The sequence below is a fragment of the Mustela erminea genome, chromosome 3, assembly GCF_009829155.1.
Source record: "Mustela erminea isolate mMusErm1 chromosome 3, mMusErm1.Pri, whole genome shotgun sequence".
NCBI classification, from domain to species: domain Eukaryota; kingdom Metazoa; phylum Chordata; class Mammalia; order Carnivora; family Mustelidae; genus Mustela; species Mustela erminea.
The window spans coordinates 137,194,617-137,216,344 of NC_045616.1; the positions used below are offsets into that span (position 1 = coordinate 137,194,617).

The 21,728-nt window shown below is 43.1% G+C and overlaps 1 protein-coding gene across 1 annotated transcript; it reads right to left on the reverse strand.

Annotated features, from left to right (window-relative positions):
• Positions 1 to 342: 342 nt before the first annotated feature.
• Positions 343 to 21,040, reverse strand: DNAJC21 (DnaJ heat shock protein family (Hsp40) member C21). The gene is made up of 12 exons (XM_032337631.1): positions 20,765 to 21,040; positions 15,057 to 15,150; positions 13,021 to 13,144; positions 12,608 to 12,730; positions 11,908 to 12,212; positions 10,957 to 11,108; positions 8,892 to 8,979; positions 6,109 to 6,267; positions 5,645 to 5,687; positions 2,460 to 2,632; positions 1,308 to 1,383; positions 343 to 825 (listed from the first exon to the last, which is right to left on the reverse strand). The coding sequence occupies exons 1-12, from the start codon at positions 20,859 to 20,861 to the stop codon at positions 661 to 663; spliced, it is 1,599 nt and encodes a 532-aa protein (XP_032193522.1). The 5' UTR covers positions 20,862 to 21,040; the 3' UTR covers positions 343 to 660.
• Positions 21,041 to 21,728: the final 688 nt, after the last annotated feature.

A 21,728-nucleotide genomic window follows, 5' to 3' on the forward strand; every position in this document is an offset into this window, starting at 1 on the left:
GCCAAACACCAAAAGATATATCTTATTGAGAATTACCTATAAAATCTCAAATCACCATGGTTATACCTTGAGATACGAGTTTTGAAACATAACCATATATGTTCAATTAGTTTCTACCTACCCCTGTCCTGGAGGGAAAAAAATACAGTAATCAACAATAGGTTATTTAGAAATAATTTTAAAAGCAGAGCTGGAGTCATGGTATCAGGTAAGAAAAAAAACTACGATGATTTTAAAACTGAGTCTTTGACAGATCATGAAACGTTAAAAGAATAAAAATGCACTGAATCATATAAAAATATTATGTGAAATCCCCCAAAATAAAACACAAAGGAGCATTTGTATGTGTTAAAATAATTTAATTCTCCCTGTACATTTCTGTCCATGTGAGCCAACAGAAGTCAAGAACGCATACTTTACAATATGTACCTGTTTTGAAACATTCAAGTCAATCCAGATGGCAAAGTAGAATTCAATCACTAATGAAATGTTTAAAAAATATATATTAAACAAAAAAATGTTTTTACAAGATAAAAAATAATCTTCCACAATGCAATAAATTGCAGATCACCGAAATTTTAACTCTTTAGATGACTTCAGTTCAGTTTTTGGTTTCAAAATCTAGAGACAATCAAAAAGAAAAAAACGTTGGCAGGATTTCTATCTGTTTTTACGTTTCTCTTTCTTGCTTCGACTACTCGTTACACTGTTTAAAGAACACGATGCAGGCGCTCTTGCATGACCTGTGGCTTTCAGATGGTCAAAAAGTTTATTCCGGGATGGAAATTCACTGTGGCAGGTTGCACAGCTGATAAGAACATCACCCTGAAGAGGGGAAAAAAAAATCAGTTAAGAGCAAATGTTATTCCCTGAGAGCAATAATTTAGGTTTTCATGTTGAGATTTAGTATCAAATAATTCCAAATAAATCTTTTTAACAAAATTACTGCCACTCAGGCTCAAAAGAGTGAGAAGTTAAGTCCCACCAACCAAAAGCATCAACGTTAAGATAAGCCACTCCACGGTATGCACTGAGCAATGTTTCAGTTTGCAAAGTAACGGAAAACAGAGCAGTAGCTGTTCTGCTGGATCTGGTACTCCCACTGTGCCTTTTTACTTTAAAGAACAACAGGGACAGCAGCACAGATATAAATTCTACATTCATCAAGAAAAACTGTTGACAGATCCACACCTATTTAGTAGGTGCACAAGGGCTCACCAAAGATGGCTTTAGAATCAGAATTAAGAATTTAGATGATATTGCTGAAACTAGGTCCACTGAAAAATGTCAATATGATTTTGACTTACCACTGTCTGCGGTTCAGCAGGTACTTTGACAGATTTTTTCATGTCTTTGGCTTTCTTCCCTTTGGGTTTAGGAGCACTGGAAGATAAATTATAGAGTTCTTACAATCCAGTAATAATGTATCCCTTTTAATTGTTATTTTGCTCCCAAAAAGACTCAAGTGAAAGGCTAATTCATTAATTTTAATGGCCAATCTAATTAATTTTCACATCTTAAATAAATAGCTTTCCTGAGCAACTTTAAAGACCACAGTAGATGTTAAATGTGACACAAAAGCTACGGCATTTACTTACAACTGTTGAAACACAAGCTACAACACCTTACAGGACTGCACATGGCCTTGCGCTCCTTCCCCAAAGCTACAGGCCTACCCTAGGCCTCCATCATGGAGGCTCCTAAACCCCTAAACCCCTAAGGGCGCTGCCCTACCTCTTCGCCCCTGCTCCGATGCTAAATGCTGGCAACGCAGACATGCACTTGACTCTGTTGTTTGAACTCCTTCTCGTGGTCCTAGACAGGGAGGCTACTCACTGTTCAGATTTTCCCTCAAGGAATAAGAAATTACTCTCTGCTCTAGAGGAGCAGAGGAGGTCAGAGACCAAGACAGTAAGACATGGCAGGAAGGAGAGGACCAGGAATGCTCTCTCCGCTGAAAGAGACCTTCCTCTGGCCAGCCACTGTGACCCTATGGGGCACCACATTCCAGGCTCCTGCCAGCAGGAAGGCTCCAGGCTCTGGATGCAGATCTTGGTGACCTGCAGCGCAGGCCCAACACAGGACAGCCCTGAGCATGGACACACGGTCCCAGACGCTCCAGGCAAGTGGGACGTGGCCTCATCAGGAGAATTGTTCTTGGATTCCTTGTTCGAGGATTACTGCTCAAGGATAAAATAAGAACCTCAACAGGATAGAAACTGGGTCAAAATGACTTTCTGATTTGGGCCATGTTGCTAAAATGTCCGTTAGCACCTTCCTCCGGCATCCTCTTCCCAACATGCCTTGTCTGTATTACGTTGGGACGTCTGTCTGGATAAATGTACAGGTCACCGACAGACCTGCTTTGCTTCATCAACCATGGGAAAGATGTTATTTGAGATCCGAAAAGATATTCTTCCCACCAACAGTAATTAGAAAACGCCATCAACCTGACTTACTTCTTAGCTTCACTTTTTGGATCATCACAGAGTTCGACAGTCTCAGTGACACTGATACTTTCTTGGGGACTCCCGTCTAATTCTTTGGCACGGTCTTGATTTAAGTTGGTATCTTCTGATTCAACCTTTACTTCTTCTCCAGTTCCATTTTCATTGAAATTATCATCATACTTCTAGTAATAAAACATGTATGTATTACAAAATAATTACAGTAACAACCCCAGCTTCTTAGGATACCAAGTAATTATACTAAACAATTATAATGTTGGGTACGCTCTGGATGAGGAGATCTTCAGGAAGTAAAAAGAAAAGGCAAATAATAATTTAAAAACACAAATGCTCACTACAGAAACATTAGAGTAAGAAAAAAGTGGAAACAATCTATATGTTCGGTAAGTGAATGGTTGAATTATGAAGGGAATTACGAAGCTCTTAAAAATCATGTTTGCAAAGACACTGATTCAATTCTGTAGAACAGTACCTACAAATTATTAGCTAAAATATAAAAGAAAATTACACATAATGTCTGATTACAATCTAATTCAATACTAAGTAGTATCTATAGGCAGAATGAGGGGTGATATTTATAGTTCTCCATATTTTCCAAATGATCTGCAATGAGCACCTACTACTTTTATAGTTAGGGAAAAAAAAAAAAGAGCAAATAAGCATTATGAAAAAGGCAAGGCTTGGCCAACATGCCTTCACTATGTGAAGAGTGTTTATTTTTGTTGGTTTGGGTTGGGGCAACAGTTTGCTACATTTGCTTTCCCTTCCCTTCCTCCCTCTTCTCTGCACACACACCCCACTCCCAAGCCCAGAAGGATAAAAATAAATAGCAGGCAGATATCATGACGCTTGCCCCTACATCCCCAGAATGCCCTTTGTACTCAAGAATTTAAGGCTGATGTGTGGGCTCCATAATCCATATTCACAACCCAGTAACAACCTCTCCTTGGGGGCCCTGAGAGGTGTGACAAATCAAGGACCCCATGCTGTGTGTCGTGGTCATGCCCATTGAATCTCCTTTGTCCTAGAACTCCCTCAGCCCTACTTTTTGTCTTTCAGGATTTTGACAATCTGCTGGCTATTCTGTCCCCCCCGTTTGGCTTCCTCTGGTTGTCTCCTTATGATTAGATTCAGGCTACACTTAGACCAAAATATCTACTAAGTACAAGATTTATTTTTTTGCAAGTAATTTTGTCTTTGGAATGTTTCTCATGGAGGGTGTTCAGAATACTGTCCTCAAAAGTGACTTGGACTCCTCCTTTCTGTCATCCAGGGTCCTCTGTTTACATTCAATTGCAGTTTTCTGGGTTTCCTTTTACCATCTTACTAAGTCATGCAAATTTTTTTTTCCTGCCCATACAGAAAACTCTCCCAGTCTGAAGTTTCCTGATTCTCTGTGTTAGCTGCCTGCTGCTTTTCAGTCAATGGGTTCACATCTCCACACTACCCTCCTTTTAAAAAGAACTGAGGAAACGTCAGGAAAAGTGCTACATAAAACTAGATCTGAAGTGGGATTTTCTTCCTGACAGAATCAGAAATCAACAAGAGGTATTACTATAAAGGAATATAGCTTTGGAGGGAAAAAATGGGGTAGTAAATGAAGCATTTTCATTGGTAAGAAAACACAAATATATTTGTTACTGCAACCTATAAGACCTATGCTTCCTTACTCAGGATAGGCTTGGGTTAGGTATAAATCTCTCTTATCTTGTGTTTATTCTAGTGGTTCCAGCACACAAAAATGAGAGAGGAAATGTTCTAAGCTAATGATTATTGAGTCTTTGGGTAGAAGACAGTAGGTATGAGTCATTTTATAAAGAAACACAGAACTTGCTATGTGGTTTTATAATTGAAGCAAAAGTTCCAAGTCACAAATTTTAACAGTGATAAATTCATGTGTCATGTATCATTTTTGGAACAGGAGACAGATAAAAACTACTTTCAAATATATAACCATTTAAATAGATAAGCCAAATCTCAAGTTTTATGAAAAATCAGTAATGTGTTAACTAAATTTTCTTAAAAATATTTTCAGTTGTCAAAAAGAACTGTAACATTTAATACTTAATATAAGTTAATATAATTAGATTATATTAAAGTAGTGCAGAAATCAATTCCACTTCCTTTAGAACCACCAAATATCCTTAGTAAAGGATAGTAAAGGAGAAGCTCGCTGTGTGTTTATGCATCTATAGGATTGTCATGCATCTATAACAACAAAATAACTTTTTATTTAAAAATATTCTTTTTTTTAAAAAAGATTTTATTTATTTGACAGAGAGATCACAAGTAGGCAGAGAGAAAGAGAGAGGGAGAGGGAAGCAGGCTCCCTGCTGAGCAGAGAGCCCAATGGGGATTCCATCCCAGGACCGAGATCATGACCTGAGCTGAAGGCAGAGGCTTACCCACTGAGCCACCCAGGTGCCCCAATTTAAAAATATTCTTTATTTTATTCATTTATTTGACAGACAGAGATCACAACCAGGCAGAGAGGCAGGCAGAGAGAGAGAGGAGGAAGCAGGCTCCCAGCGGAGCAGAGAGCCCGATGTGGGGCTCTATCCCAGGACCCTGGGATCATAAACTGAGCCGAAGGCAGAGGCTTTAATCCACTGAGCCACCCAGGCGCCCCCCAATTTAAAAATATTCTTAAGAGATTGGATTTACATGCCAGTGTGACATATTTAAGCTACTTACATTTCTGAGTAATATTAAGAAACATTTTTTTCAAGAATCATAAACATTACACATTTCTAGTCAAATGTTCCTTTTGCAAAATTTCATTTATGTTGTTGGGAAAAAAACCCTAGATATACAAAAATCAACCCTCAGATTTTCATATATTTCTGATTTTAACTCTTGTCTTAGAGATTTAAAGACCCAGTCATCATGTGTCCAGATTTTTAATATGATCACTCAGTTAATTAGTATCAGGGAATTCATTCCACGTGCAATATTTGAAGATACACCGACAACAGTAATTAAGTAAATTAGCCACATACATATTAATAGAGGAAAGTGATGAAAAAAGAAAATTGTTTTCAACTTCCTTCAATCTGTTTTATAATCAACATAAAATATAGAGTGAAAATCCCTCTCTTTAATATGAACTATACTAAAACAAAAGCAGTCCAACTTTATGTTTGATATTTAATGTTAATAAAACTTTTTCAACATACCTGTGCTGGTTTCTGTTTCTTTTTCTTCTGTTTTTTAGAAAGCCTAAGAATAAATATAAATAAAAATGTCAAATATTTAACTGTGACTACTTACTAAGTTAAAAAAAAAATACTAAAACACTACTGATACAGAGAGAAGTAAAATTTTAAAAGTAGTTAATAGCATAAGGTCTTAAAAAGAAAATATTCACATTATTGTTAGAAAATTAGAACAGTGGTTCCATTGATAGTAATTAGCCTATCAATTCCCTTGGTATAAAACTGCTTTTAATACAATCATAATATATTCTGTAAAATTATACTTGACATCATGTTTTTACCCGTTTCAATATTGTAAATTCCCTTACACAGAAAAAAATGTGGAAAATATTAGCATAACAGAATAACTTCTTAGATAAAACAGCATTTAAATGCAATCTCATCTCTAATGTGATAAGTAAGTCTAGAAGCATTTTTAGAAGTACTTTTGTTTTGGTGCCTCTTCTATTTCTTCCTCAGAATTGGCGTTCAATGGATTTTCATCAGTTTGAGGTCCTGAAAAATTTTCTTCCTCCTCCTCCAGCTGTTGTTTTAACAAGGCAACCATTTCCCGATGCTTTTTTGATTTTTCATGATTCCTCATGCTGGAAAAACAATCGGACGTTAGTAACCACAACAGGACTCACATGTGCCCAACTATGTGGCTGAATAAATGCAGCCATGGTAAAATTTATTTTTCCCAATAAGGAAGCAAATGTTGGGGATCCTACAAAGAGAAGCAGAAGAACCCTGTCAGGACCTCTCAGGCAGGAGGACACAGCCAGCCCACGCCTGAGCTCTTCTTCCCTCCATCCCAGCACCCTCCCTTCACCCCGTCCTTTTATCTACATATATGCTTCCAATCTTGCTTTTTTTTTTTTTTTTTTTTTTTTGGTCAAATTCTCTATTATCTTAAAGTTCATGTCTTCTCCACTGTTTCCTCTTAATCACTGAGTATTAGCCTAACGCATGCATGTTCCAGGCTGCACTGTGGGCTCTGGAAGATCCCGAGAATTTATAAGACAGCATTCCAACTTGAAGAGAAGACCACTTGGTTTATGATGTGAGGGCCTCAGGTACTACAGTAGGTTACCCCCTTTTGCTTTTTTCAATAACTGTCTTTCGCCTTCTTAAGAGGGCTCTCCCTTCTCACTCCCACCATCCTAAATGTGAATTCAGACACGTCTACACGCCTCTGCCTAAAACTCTCTTTCAGGGCATCTGTGGGCCATGAAGTAACATTCCACAAAATAGGGTTGACAAGACAGAAGTACCAGAGTCGGTAGATGAACAAGAAAGTAGGAAACTTATATCTGTACTATCAACCTTAACTCATCTGTTCAGACTTGGGTTTTCTAGCTTCAGTTGCTACTTTTCCCTCCCACTAAAATTCTCCTTCATACCATGGTTTCTTAGAGAAACAGGAACATGGTGTGCCAGAAAATAAGTGCTCAAAAAAATGACTGGGACTTGTCAAAAGGACACGGGAGCCACCTTGAAAGAACTCTCACTAATCATATCTGGAAAAGTTTGAGCATGAAAAGTACAATAAGAAATCATAGAACACTGAAAAACTTCACAAATTCATACTGGTAATAGCTAGACAGAGGAGAGGCAGGGCTCTTATTGATGGAAGAAGGCCTACTGAGGACTAATAACAGAGAAGGAGCACTGGTTCCAGAAAAGCCCCGCTTTGGAACCATTATGTGACAAGTGGGATAAGCTGAAATCATCAATGAATGCCAAATCTAGGACATTGATGAGGAGCAAGGCACTTGTCTAACTTGAAAGTGTCTCCCCACAGATTAAATGCACTATAAAGTAAAATCTGTTGCAATGGAAAAAAATACTAACTCTACAGTGGAAAAATGAGAAGACGTCCTGGCTGGGTGATCAAAACTTTCACCACCAAGGAAGGGCAGACAGACGTCGTATGCTTCCAGAACTGAAGGCCCGAGAGCAGCACCGCATGTTGATACGGTAGCCAGCCAGACACAGAATCCAATCATGAGGAGACCGACACTCAAGATGATAAGTACTCCCCGAAAAAAAAACGTTCTGAAGGGCCTGTACTCTGGAGTAACAACGGCACAGACAAGGGAACTGATCCAGATTGAACAAGACCAAATAAATGAACACAACCTCTGATCCTAGACCGGATCCTGACCGGAGTGGAGGAGACACTGGACAGGACATGGAGACAGAAGTGGAATATAGGTGGTAAAGGAGAAGAAAGGACCACAGCCTGGTTATAAGTCTCCTGAAGCTGACAGCTGTCCTGCGATCATCTAACAGAATGGCTTTCTTCTTTAGGACTATATACAGAAGTAATTAAGACGTAGACAAGCATTATGTATGTAATCTACTCTCAAATTATTCCGGGAAAAACTGTGTGGAGCAGGGGAGGTGGGGGGAGGGAGAAGGGGTGAACACAAATAGGGCAAAACATCAGCCACAGGTGAATCGGGTGCTTTATTCTATCTTTGCAACTTCATTAGAAGTCTGACATTATTTTTAAATAAAAAAATCAATTTTAAATCTCCTTCACTGTTGCTTTTGTTTTCCCGTTTCTAACTCTTCTGCCCTTGCCACTTCTCTTACTACTCAACAGCTTTTCCCCTCGGGGCTCCACACCAAGGCCTTTCACGCCTCCCACACCCCCACTTGCACCCTCCAGTCTCCCCTCTCCTTCCCTGCATGTGTTTTGTTTCTTTGTCCCTTGCTGAGTCTACTTTTGTTGCTGTCCTGTTCTTTCTCCTCTCCGTAAGTACTTAAATACTTCTCTCTTCCTCGTTTCCAAAAGGCAAAGTCCCTCTGCTTCAGCAAATGTAATTCAGGCAGGACACATTTGAAGTTCCTAGGCTGAAACGGGACACTGGCCTGCACGGGAGTGTGACAGCTGGAAGGGAGTCTGCCACCAACAGCAGAGACTCGCTTTGGTCTAGCCTCCTCGTCTGTGACTGTGCCTTCATCGCAATAAGCAGTGACATGGAGACGCGTCCATGTTTTAAGAAGCAGCTCTCACGGAGGACTGCCAATGTGCACGAGAATCAGTGCCGTGTGCTTAACCACTGGCACAAATCCTACGTCCTCCTCTCGGGGAAAGAAATCCCCCAAGAGAACACAGAGGAGGGCTGGTGACCTCCTGCTATGAGCACTTTCCTTTTAGGACTTGCAGTGTTCTGGTTCACCTCCGAAGAAAAGGGGAGTTCAAAGATCTTAAACTTACGCCTTTTCTGTCTTGAAAGATTTGTCACACGCTGGGCAGTAAAGGCCGTCGCACAGCTCAGCATCCTCAGCTTCATCACTGTCTTTGCCTACGAGAAGGAAGCCAACAGTAAAAACCCGACAATAAGAACCCAAATCTGAAATGTGTTAGCAAATTACATGTCTTTAGTAACAAACGAATTTCGCACACAATGTAGAAATTGTATTTCCTTACAAAAACCAAATAAGGTTACCAGGGTTTGAGCTCACCTTTCAAAAGCAGTCCTGAATTATAAAGGTAGGCTTCCAAATCACCACTTTATCTTTCCAGTTCTTCTCCTAAGTCTACTGAGAAGACTCAAAGTCTCTCAAAGTTCTCAGTGTGAGCTAAGTCCAGAAAATCAGATGCCACTTTCACAGTTCTACCACAAAGCAGCTTTTTCAACAGATTTTTCAGTTGACCCCTTGAGCAAGATTCGATGCAAACACATTTGTAACTGTAATCTACTCTTAAATGCTTAAATAAACGTAGCCTGAAATACTCCATCATTATTTGACAGGGTGGTCACAAAAGAGCCTATTATATATAAACTTTAACATGCCTTTACACCCTTGTTTTTTAAATAAGCTTGGGACTTTGTTACAATGAAATAATTACTATCAATATAGTCCACAAAATCTAAGCAACTAAAATGCTGAACTGAAAGTCCTTGTAAAATCCCATCTGTCTTCTTAAGAAATAAACAGGTAAACTGCCACAGAGATCAATAAAAGGGATCATGCAATTAGATTAATAAGGATCCCAAGCTATCTCTTCTAGTCTACATTTTGGTTCTTTGTAAGTCACATTAACATAATTTCGAAAGACACTTTCTCACTGAAATTACAAATGATCAAAACTCATTCTACCTAGTATTAATGTTTAATAAATGGTATTAGTATGCAATTACCTGTACCCTTTCATTACATATAAACAATTCATCAAATAGTTAATAAAGAATGTTAGCTTTGAAGTCAAAATCTGGATCTAAAAATGGTCATATGGCAGGTCTACATGCCAAAGCTTCTCAGAGTCATATTTTCCTCTTCAGTAAAAGGAAATTAATTCTATGAGCAAAATATAAATTTACGGGGTATTGTGTGAGAGGCAAGCAAGCTCTTTCTTGAATGTGAAAGCACTTCATAAATTTTATATAAAACTCTAATTATGTCACCTCACGTTTCCAGAATGCATTATAATTTTCAAGACTTTCACACATACTACTTCTAAAAATTTCATTTCATAATCATTTTGAGTAAATAAAAGTCCACCATTCTATCATTCGCCAACTAGTCTACAGCCACACATTTATAGATAAGGTGAACTCATCCTTCCACATTATCCCTCACACGACAGCTAGAGACTACGCGGAAGGTCAGGTTATTCTCCACAATGCCTACTCCTCCGTGTTCAGGTAGTCACAGGCCTTGTGCTCTCACAAGAGACGCACAGAAAGGACACTTCCCAGCACAGTGGGAGGAAACTCTCAGAAATGAGAGGAAGAATTTATATACACCACACAGACTCCTGTACAACATCGGCTTTTCTGGAAAAAGCTATAAAAACTTGACCTCCTGGGCTTCATCACAGGTTTTTAAGTAACCAACAGTCAATATACCCACCGGCCAACTTATTTATGCAGGCAGAAGCCCAGACTCTTTAAAGCACGCTCAGAAAAGAGGTTATTAATCAAATAAACTCTTATTTCTTATTCTGGTCATCTAGGGTTTAATCAACATCAATGGACTACCTTTGCTTGGCCTATACAATATTGTTTTTCATTTTAATTGTCTGCCACATTTCAAAACCGGAAGACGTTCCATAAAAATCCAGATTTCCAGCTCTGCTTAGAAGGCAAATGGACAGGAACACCCTGGCAACACAGTCCTGGCAGCAGTGGAGGAAGCGAGGGAGCACAGGAGTCCGCAGGATGCAGCCACGTCCCTGCCCCCCCGCGCCACCCCTGCCTGCCACCTGCAAGCATCCTGAGTGCATGACATCGGAGCACGGCATTCCCTTTCTCAAGTTTCCCAATGAAGGTAGTTACCATCGTGCCCATCTTTGAGCTCAGATTCCTCCCTCTCATCTTCATCTGATCCATCTCCAAACTCCTTCTCATAGCGCGCCTCCATCTCCTTGAGCTCCTTCTCCAGGTCGGCCACGGTCATCCAGCTCTGTTCTTTGTACTGCTCGGCCAGTCTAGACACACAGCACAGCCCCACTGACACCGGTCCTGCTTACCCCGCAGGCCTCCAGCCCGGCCCTGGAGAGCTGCTCCCCCTGCACTGTCAGGGCTGAGTTCAAGTGGGGGCCAGTGGCTTATCTGTCATGTGGGTGGTTTTAACCCCCCTATTAGACAACTAGGTTTTGAAACCTAGACCTCCTAGCAAGTTAGTAAAAAGTCTTGAGGTGTTTTTAAGTCCTAAGTGGCAAGTAGAGTGCCAACTTTCCAAAAATGAAGGGTGGGTGAATAGAATTTAGAAGAAGTGAATCTCTTTAAAAGAATGCTACAGTGCTCTGGACACAATGCTTTTACACTAACTCCGAGTGACAAAGCTTTAAAGGCATAAAAATGAACCAAAGCCCTGGAGTGTGCCATCAAAGAGGAGGGACCGCGAGGTGGGGCACAGTGGGCGCACTGCACAGCGTCTCGGGCCGAAGCCCATCTCTGCCACTTCCCAGCTCTGGGATCTTGGGCCTGCCTGCCTGGCTTCCTCAGAAGGACGAGGAAAAAAGCCAGAACTTACTTCACAGAACTGCTAGGACAAAAGTGCTTGGAACAGGGCCTCGTCCAGAGGAGCAGATCAATGGGCGGTCATTATTATTACGTCTCAGAAGAGTCTGGAAAGGATCTCAAGTATTGAGGGCCTCTGAAGGCAAACATGCAGTGCAAGGGTGGCTGATGAAGCCAGGACACGGGGGGTTGCCCCCCCCGTCAGGCCCGGTCCCAGGGCCCCACACCTCTTCAGAGCCAGGGGCCCGGCCGCGCCTCCCGTACTTGGCCTGCTTCAGCTTCTGCTGCCGCCTCATCTCCTCCGCCTTCCTGGCCTTCTCGGCGTTCTGCTCCTCCACGAGCTTCCGGTGCGCCTGCAGCCTCCTGTCTCTCTTGCGGATGAACGCGACCAGCTGGCGCACCAGCTCGTTCTTCTCCTTCCTCGCTTTGTCGCGAATCTTTTTGTTTTCTTTTTCCATGGCTCGTTTCTCCCAGCGGTTCGAAGCTTGTCGCGTATCATATTCTTCCTTCCATGCAAAGTTCTTCTGAGTGCAGAAACTCTGCCAATAGGCATAGAAAGGATGGACGACCTAGAGACCAAGAAAACCAGTAACATGCTGAGGTTTAAGATTCTTTTTCTCCAGCAAGGCAGCAAATTATCAGTGACGCAACACATCTCTGTTTTCACACACATCACATCACTACTAGTCAACGGAAAAGACAGTCCTTCAGGGCTTTACAGAATGAATCGCCCTCAAGAACAAACCGAGTGGGGCGCTGAATGGGGTGGGACCTGCCCAATAAACAGGAAAAGTAAAGGAGGCCACTCCGAGGGCGCCACAAGCCCCTCCAGGAAGGGAGACTGGGGCAGAGTTAGTTACAGTGTGGGACCAAGAACCAGGGTCCACTCTTCTCAAATTAAAAAATGGGGAGAAAACACACTGGTAAATGCGAATTATAAAACGGCAATGCAATTTTCTTTTACCGTATCATAGTCGCTCTGGGAGTCTCCGAAAGTGGGGAAAGCCTCCATCTCCTCTTCTAACACAGATTCTAGCTCCTCCTTCGCAATCATCTCAAATACGTTACGATAAACTGTATAAAAGCCCTAAAAAACAGCAGCAGGAAAACAAATTCTTAATACTTTTATACGCTGATCACAGAATACAATTTTAAAACGTACATGAAAAACTTTAATGTTAAAGAATTACAGGCCCAAGCTCTGTCATGACAGAACATGCAGGTTTCTGAAAACTGCAGTTTTCTTATGCCAACAGTTTAAATACAAAGGCAGTATTTTTTCAGTTTTCGAACATTGCTTTCACCAATAATAACATGATTTCACTTTGTGTTTGAAAGTCTCGTGCTTGATAGGAAATTAAGAGTGAGTTCATTTACCTTTTCATCATCTCCATAACCAGAGTAACAGGTCACAGTGAAGTAGTGAAGCAAATCTAAGCTGTCGTCCTGATATTCCCCATCAAGCCCACCTTTAAGGAGAGCCTCTCTATGATTATCATACCTAAACAAACAAATTAGCGTCATTAGTGATCGCTGAATAAATGAAAATTCAGAAGGACTCTTGAATCTGAAACAGCCAAAATATTATTAGACATTTTAATATGTCCAACCCACACTCAAATTTTTTTTAAATATCAACCTGAAAAGACTTGATAATCCTTCACAGAGCTGATTAAAACTATGACTGAACTTCAAGGACGAGGCAAGCACTGTACACTACTCGCCCACATGAACAGTGAACTTAACAAGCCAGGGAATTTCCATGACTCCTCCAGAAAGGTAGCTGCATTTTACAGGTAAGAAATACTACTAAATTGGTCAGCATGGGACTTAATCTACTCCACAGACTAAGATTATATATTTGTGATCAGATTTACCAACAAACACCAAAACTGGTCTTCCTAGGTTTATATAAACAATCTACAAGTTTCACATACACACAATTACTCCCTGTAATAACTCTGTAACGTCAGTTCTTACCCCAAAGATGTAATGGGAAACTGACTCTCAGCGATACTAAATAATTTATCCATAATCACAAACCCGATACTAAATAATTTATCCATAATCACAAACCCGGTAAGCAGCAGAGCTAGAATTCCAAACGAGGCCTCCTGCACTAGAAGGACCATACTCCTAGTAACTGTGCAGTCTGCCCTGCAGGCAACACGAGAGTCAACAGCAGGGCCTTCACACAAAAGGACAAGAGAGCCCTTCGAACAAGAAGGCCACTTGAGATCTGGAGAAGGGCACAGAGCCAAGGGAGGCAGGAAAGAATTTCAAAGTTCCTAAAGGAAAGCAAAAGCATTCCTAAGTGCAGATCTCCAAATTTTTCAGGAGGAGAAAAATGTAGGATTCTCTCTCTGATTTTCACCTAAAAAACAATTTTTAAAGAATTTTTTTTTTCTTACAGCCTTTCTCGCTTGAGAGCCTGCCGTGTTTTACGCTGTTTGACACACACAAGACTCGAGCAGCAGCCCTGCATACCCACCTGCTCTTTGTAACAGCAGGCTCTTGCACAGACATGTCGGGGCTCAAAACTTACTCCTTGGTAGCAAAAAGTTCATCAAGAATCTGAAAACTCGGAGTGCCCAGGTGGCTCAGTGGGTCCTGGGATCAAGCCCCGCATCGGGCTCTCTGCTCAGTGGGGAGCCTGCTCCCCCCACCCCCGCCTGCTTCTCTGCCTACCTGTGATCTCTCTTAATCAAATAAATAAATAAAATCTTCAAAAAAAATCTGAGAACTTAAATTTAGACATAGAAATTTTTGTCTGGGGGTGACTGGGTGGCTTAGTCCTTTAAGCATCTGCCCTTGGCTCAGGTCATGATACCAGGGTCCCAGAATCAAGCCCCTCATCGGGCTCTCTGCTCAGCAAGGAGTTGGCTTCTTGCTTTGCCCCTTCCCCTGCTCATGCTCTCTCTCTCTAATAAATAAAATCTTTTTTAAAAAAAGAATTTTTTGTCTGAAATTGCTACTAAATTATCAGGTCATCATACCTAAAAGTATCTGTCATAGACATAGAAGCTTAACTCCATTTCTTCATATAAAGTAGTTCTTGGGTAAATCCTGCAATTCTAGCTCTGAAACACTGTTTTAAGGGTACGTCAGCATTCCTAACACCAGTAAACTTGTCATACACCAAAGAGATCCCGTTTAATAAGAAGTTACTTCCCAAGGGTCAAGGTTCAATCTATCTAATATTGCCAAGCTTTATTCTACCTCCTCTAAAATGAAATAATTGGAGTATTCACCTCTAAGCTTCCTTCCAACTCTAATACTGCATTTTCTACAATAGGGGACAGATGCCTCAGAACACACCAAAACATTTGACAAATATCCACTTTTTAAATTTTTCTGTTGATAATTCTTCCCAACAAAATACACTACGGTAGGAGGGACGGCGTGATGCTCACCATGCTCGTTCCTGAGGGTCACTCAATACGTCATAGGCTGCTTGGATTAATTTAAATTGTTCAGCTGCTTCTGCGGCATTATCCAGATTTTTATCTGTTAAAATCAAGTTCCAGATAGTCAGTCATCAAACAAGTAGAGGACAGAATCTAAGAGGGACCTCTTCCGCCACAAATGCCATAAATAGATGAGGAGTTCGCAAAACAAAGAAAAACAATCAGGAGAAAGCAAAGAGGTCCTAGTGAGAGTTGATAATAAGGATATGCGAGAAGTATCTACTTGAGAAGAAACTGTATGCTTTCCCCTAAGCCTTGGTGCGTCACTGAGCACTCAATCTGGGCATCCACAAACGGAAAACCTTGAGTAGCACACATTTTATTTTTTGAAAAAGCAAAATATATATGTAAAATCAGTCATGGAAAGAATGTTATTATTTAGTACAGTCTTTATGTTTTTTCTTTCCTATCAACACACACCCCACAATCTTGTAAAGCTTTAAAAATATATACTAATTATTTTTCTCTTAACTATGAATTCAGAGAGCATCGGGCAGCTTCTAAGATGGCCTCCCAGGCTCCCCACCTGCTGGCATTCACACCCTGTGGAGCCCCCTCACAGGTCACCAGGGTTGGTCTGTGTGGCCAACAGCAAGGCAGCAAAAATGGTGATGGCACGCTAAGTTACTTCTGAGATTAGTTTATAGAAGGCTGCAGTTTCCACCTCGGGCTCTCGCTCTCTTGGATCGCCCTGGGAGTAGCCAGCTGCCACTGCGAGAAGACACTCGGGTGGCCCACGTGGAGAACGGAGGCCTCTGGCCCACAGCTAGCAAGGAAACAGGCCTGATACGATGCGAGGGAGACTGAAAAGCGGTTTTCCCAATGAGGATACCACCTCACGAGAAACCCTGGGCCAAAACCACCCAGCTAAGCCATCCCCACACTCTGTCCTCAGAAACTGAGTCCATATAATGGATGTTTGCTGTGTTTATTGTTTTCAGTCCTAAGTGTTTGGTAATTTGTTACGTAGCAATAGATAACTAATATACTCAGAAAGTGAAATATTTTCGGACCACTCTGGAGCATACAAAAATTCTATAAGCTACAACTCAGTATTTGCCCTCTAAGAGGCCAGAGGAAAAATAGGCCAGAAACATACTTCCTAGGAATAACTTTGCAGCCTTAGAACAAGACCCTCGAGGGCATCCTGCCACCTCTTTCTAGGTACCATCATGCGGGATGTCCAGTCCTTCAGGGAGTTTTCTGTTCAACCACTATCACGGACAATACTTTCTCAAGTGCAGTCATTGGCCATAGCCCTTCTTTGCTGAGATGCTTTCACAGAAAAAGTTTTCGATATTATTTTAGAATCATGGTAACTCTAACTTGAAAGGAAAAAACCGTCCACCCCCGCAGCCTAGCTGTAAGTGGCAAGCGATCTAATGCCGGTCTAAATGCCCTTCCGCAGTGCAGCCCCTCTGAAGACGGCCAATGGTTATCTCCGAGTCCCCCTTCTCCTGGGACTTAATACTCCCATCTCTCATGGCACGTCGTAATCCTCTACTTCAAATACAGCCAAAGACAGGCACCAATAATCAAGAAGCCAACCATTCACAGTCTCCCTCCCCCTCCCGGGCCACAGGCCGCCCTGGACAGTAAGTGAGGGCCCACCTGAGAGGTGCTGGGGAGAACTGCTCCATGGTGGCTCACCTGCCTGTCTGCACCACAACATGGGACAGCAAGAAACTTTTCCCTCTGAGGCTTAATCGCTTACACTAGGTGCAAGCACTCAAGCCTTGGGATCAGGACAATGGAGCAGGTCTTTGAGGGCTTCGTCAAGAGTTGGAGCTACCAAGACGGGTGTCCCCTGGATTTCTTGCTAGGTATGAAAAACAAAACTCTTCACTTTAGTTACTGTCGCCACCTTCCTGTCACATGCAGCTCTGAACACAGCCAGCTACGCCTTCAAGGTGAGAATCATGATTTCTGTATCTTTCATGATTCAAAAATACTCATGATTTCTACATCTTCATCAAACCATTCATAAACTTTCTGTCATAAACAAAACAGCACAGTCCCAATTAAAGCAGAATGGCAGAAAACGCCAGCAAATAAATCTTCCCACATAAAACAAAAAAGGTGACTGGGGGAGGTATGTGGGTGGTTCTTCTTCACCTTTTAATCAGTTCTGTACTTCGTTGTCCTGTTTCTTCCCACACCCTTCCTTCCTCCCCCAAAGAAGCTTGGAGAAGGCTCAAGCTTTGAAACACAGAAAGTCCATCAATGTACCCGCTGAAAAGAAGATCTCGCCTCTTATGAACACGTCTTTCTTAATTTTTTTTCAGTCTGTCATTTGGCTTATTTCACTTAAATATACCTGAACTGGCTGACTATAATGTTAAACTGAGATCTAAGCACATAAATGCAGTAAGTTAAAAAGCAGTAATAAAGAAAAAGCCCACATTTATTATCAGCCACACCCAAAGGCCGCAGGTACTGCAAAGCCAGTCATCAAAGTTTAAGAGGCATTCTCACACTACTCTCTGTGCTTTTCTCTCCATTCACTCACACACTCTTCTACTCCCTCCCAAACTTTTTTACACCACCTTCTGGAAAATTCCATGGACTGAGCCTTTTAAGTCCTGCCTTGACTGAAACCAGGCTCCCTGAGAACACAGCTTCCCTGCAGGACTTCCTTCTTGGGCTCCTTCAGTCACAGCCCTCATGTGGCAGGGCTGGTGCTGGAGCTGGCATCCTCCTGGCTGCTGGTCCTTTCCTCATCCCCAAGGGCACACTAGCATTCCATCCAGATTCAAACCACTGGCCAACCCCACCTTCTTCCCCTTCTCACTGTCCACATATCACTCAACCACTCCCCCTTAACTTACTGAGAATTCCAGCCCTTGGCTCAGAGTTTCCATTCCCAGGTCCTATGGTCACCATGGGTGACTTCAATGTACTCTGACGTCCCGGTCACCCTCCTCCCAATCTGCCTGCTCTAATCTGCTCTCTCCAAACCTGACAAACACAAACCTACCTTTTCCCCTGCTTCCCACTGCCCTTAGGTTAAAATCAATCTACCTCGTCCAGTTGACCCCAACCTCTAAGACCTGGCTGCTGCTTACCTGGCCATACCCCCCTCTTTGCCCTTCCTGTACTCTGCCATGCTTTGTCTAGCCTTCCTCCCTCTGTATTCCCTGCTTTCTGGCTTTCAGTCTCGCCCTAGAGGTCACTTCTTCAGGGATACACATCTGTCCCACCACACAGAAACCCAGTCCAGGTCAGGCACATATGCTCATAAGCCTTCAGACCACCCTGTACTTGCCTTCAGACCACCCTTCTCTTGCCAGACTGAAACTGCCTGTTTCCCTGGGACTCCCTGATGACTCTACCTGCCTGCAGAGCAAGGACCATTCCAGCCTCATTCACACAGTCAAGTGCTCGCAGCAGTCATCAAATAAAAGCCTTCCCCTCAAGAGGAGTGATCTCACTAGGAAGTAACATTGACCCTACTGAAAACTATTTTCAGTTGCTCAATTAAAAAAAAAAAAAACAAAAAAAAAACCACAAAGAAATACCTTTAACAATGAAAAATGAACAGCCTTTCTTCTTGAAGTACAAATTATTCTTTGAAGCAAAGCCCAAATGTTAACCTCAGAAACACCTAACACAGGACCTTACACAGAGATTGAATTGAACATCTGCTGACTGACAGACTTAAATTAACAAGTCAGCACGGCAAAATATATCAAAATCCTGCGTTACCTGGAAAGTATGTATCCTTTAAATGTATAGGCATGTTCAAACAAAAGATATTTAGGATGCTATGATTATGATGACATTCAGAGAAAACACTTCGCTTCTAACCGGTTTGGTTTCAAAATAGTTAACTGATGTTTTAGTAATTTTTGCCTACTTCTTTCTTCCTTCTCTACACTGATTTCCAGTTAATCACCAAATCTGATCATTTCTCCTTCACAGCTTCTCTTCTACCAGGCCTTGCCCTTCCCCTCCCACTAACCCCCAACCTGGTGTGAGCCCTTCCTTGCCATAGTGGACGCTACCTGACTTCTGTCCCTGTCCCTCTTCAATGCACTCAGACACCCTCACAGCACCGCCTCAAGACATCTTAATAAAACCAGCTTCAACCCTCTCTTACTGGAAAAAACAAATTTCACAGTCCTTAGCCTACCATTCAAGACCCTTTATGACCTAATCTAAAAACTACACTCAAATACATATTATCATCAAAATTATATATGCATTTGGTCACAAGCATTAATCCTCTTCCTCACACTCTTCCAGCCAGAAGAGTCAAGAAATTCCTAACTTTGTTCTAATTCCTAACTCAATTTCTGATGAATGTTTACCTTACTTCTTCCTTTCCAATATATATATTTGTTTAGTTCCTCTGTTGGTAATCACTACCATTTTAAGTAACAAACCCATACCTTTATTTCTTGTTCCACCAACTACAGACATTACCTTTTGACTTTGGGTCGTAGGCCCTTCCTTCAGCTCTTCTCTCAAACCATATTTTCAGATTTCCAATAAATACTGCCGTCAGTCAAACCGTCCCCTGGACCACCTTTTGTCCACCATGATGCTCTTCCGTCTACTCTTCAGCTCACTTTTCCCAATTCCATTTCCCTAAGATCCAGCTAAAAATCTAGGATCTTCTGCCAAGAGAAACCTCACTGCTTCTCATGACATAGTGATAACTCCCTCCCCTGGCTTCCTGGGGCATTTATTACTTGTTCTGTTAATCCAACTACCAATTATGTATGTTGTGCTATTTTGTTTGCGCTTGTGTTTAACTTTCCATGGTTTACAGCATGTTTTCCAAGGGATATCTTAGCATTTCAGAATCTTACTATGGTGACTTGCATATACTGGAGATTCTAGAAACACCCTTATTGATTAGTGCTAATATGTAAACCTCTTACAAACTCAGAAAGCTGATATTCAACTACAGCCTTAGTTTCCCAGTCTGAAAGATCAGATTACTTCATAGAAGTCACACAGGCCTGAACTACAACAAATCAAACATCCAAAGGAAGCATACTTCTAAGTATACATACGAACTTCACTAGGGAAGACACCTAATTAAAACTCTCCATCTGCAAAACATCTGAAGTGGAGTACAGGGTCCGTATTTCAACAGCTTACTGGGAAAGGGCGGGGAGCACAGCGATATAAGACAGTTTACCAGCTTCTTTGCCTTAATTTCAATAAAGGGCCATAAATTACACTTGGGTAGCTGGGATTCCGTGATGAAGTTAGGGTAGCTGAGCGGCAGAAACTCATGCAAGGGCCAACCAAACTCGAGAGCCCAGGTCTCCGGCTCCGGCTCCTGTCTGCTTAGGGGTGGGAGGATCCGCTGAAGTCGCTAGAATGTGTCCTCCCCAGCAAGTGCCACTGCGGGTAGCGCCGGGGTTGGTGGGTGGGCCGGGGGGACGTCTGGGAAGGGACGGGTTGCCCGGGGCTCTAGGGAAGCCTGGGGTGAGCGCTGCGGGCGGGAAGGACGCCCGGCGGGAAGAGCACTGCGCAGAGGCACCTGGCCGGGGACCCGAACGGGGTTCCCAGGGCGAGGCGAGTCACAGGGCGGGCGGGCGGAGACTGGCCAGGGTCCTGGAGTTATTCCGGGAAAAGGGGGGCGAAGGGTGGCGGGGGCCCGGCTTTTGCAAGGGCTGCGACGGTTGCGGAGTAGTTACCCGGGTGCCATTTCAGGGCCAGCTTCCGATAGGCCTTCTTGAGCTCCTCCTCGCTGGCGTCGCGCCGCACCCCCAGCGCTTCGTAGTGACACTTCATCGCCCGGCCGGGCAAGGGGCTGGGGCCGGGGCCCGGGGCGGGGCCGGGGCCCGGGCCCGGGCCGAAGGGGTGGCGGCGGCGCTGCTGGTCCTCTTCGCCAGCGGGAGTCCGGCGCCCACACCCGGCCAGCCAGCGAGCGCGGCGGCGGCGGCAGCGGCGCGGGGTGGCGGAAGCGCGCGGCGGCGACAGGCGGCGCGGGCTGCGGCACGCGGGCGCGCGGAGGGGGCGGTGCCGGAGGCCGCGGCTTCTCATGGGCTGGGGGAGGGCTCGGTTCCGGAAAAAGCGGCGCGGGAGGAAGGCGGGGCCTCGGTGGGTGGGAGGCGGGGCCGCGCGGGATGAAGGCGGGGCCCCGACAGGTGGGAGGCGGGGCCACGGCGGGAGTCATTGTGAGGGGCACAGTAGCCGGTCTGTGTGAGGAGCACTAACTGGGCTGGCCACCGGAGGGCTGATAGGAGTCTGATAGAAGGTTCCGGAAAGCACCGTGTCTTCTGAAGACGATTTCTCAGTGGACCCCCGTTTTTCCGGGTGAGGCGACTTAGGCTCGAAGTAGTCGAGTGTTTTGCTCTGGCCTCCCCAACTGACCAATGGCAGGATTCAGGTGAACCAAATGCAGGATTTAACTTCAATTCTCTTCCGCTGCCACTTATCTCGATCTCTAATACTGCTCATTCTGACTAATAGGCAATGAAGTGACAGTAAATAGGATGCCTTAAAGTGGAAAATTTTAAGAGACCATCAACATATTTAAAAATAACATACCAAATGTTTTACCACCAGTATGAATAAAATTGTGCTGACCCATCCACTAACACTTTCTGGCTTCTAAGCCTGCATTTCCAAGATTGTTAAGAATGCTGTTAGGGGACA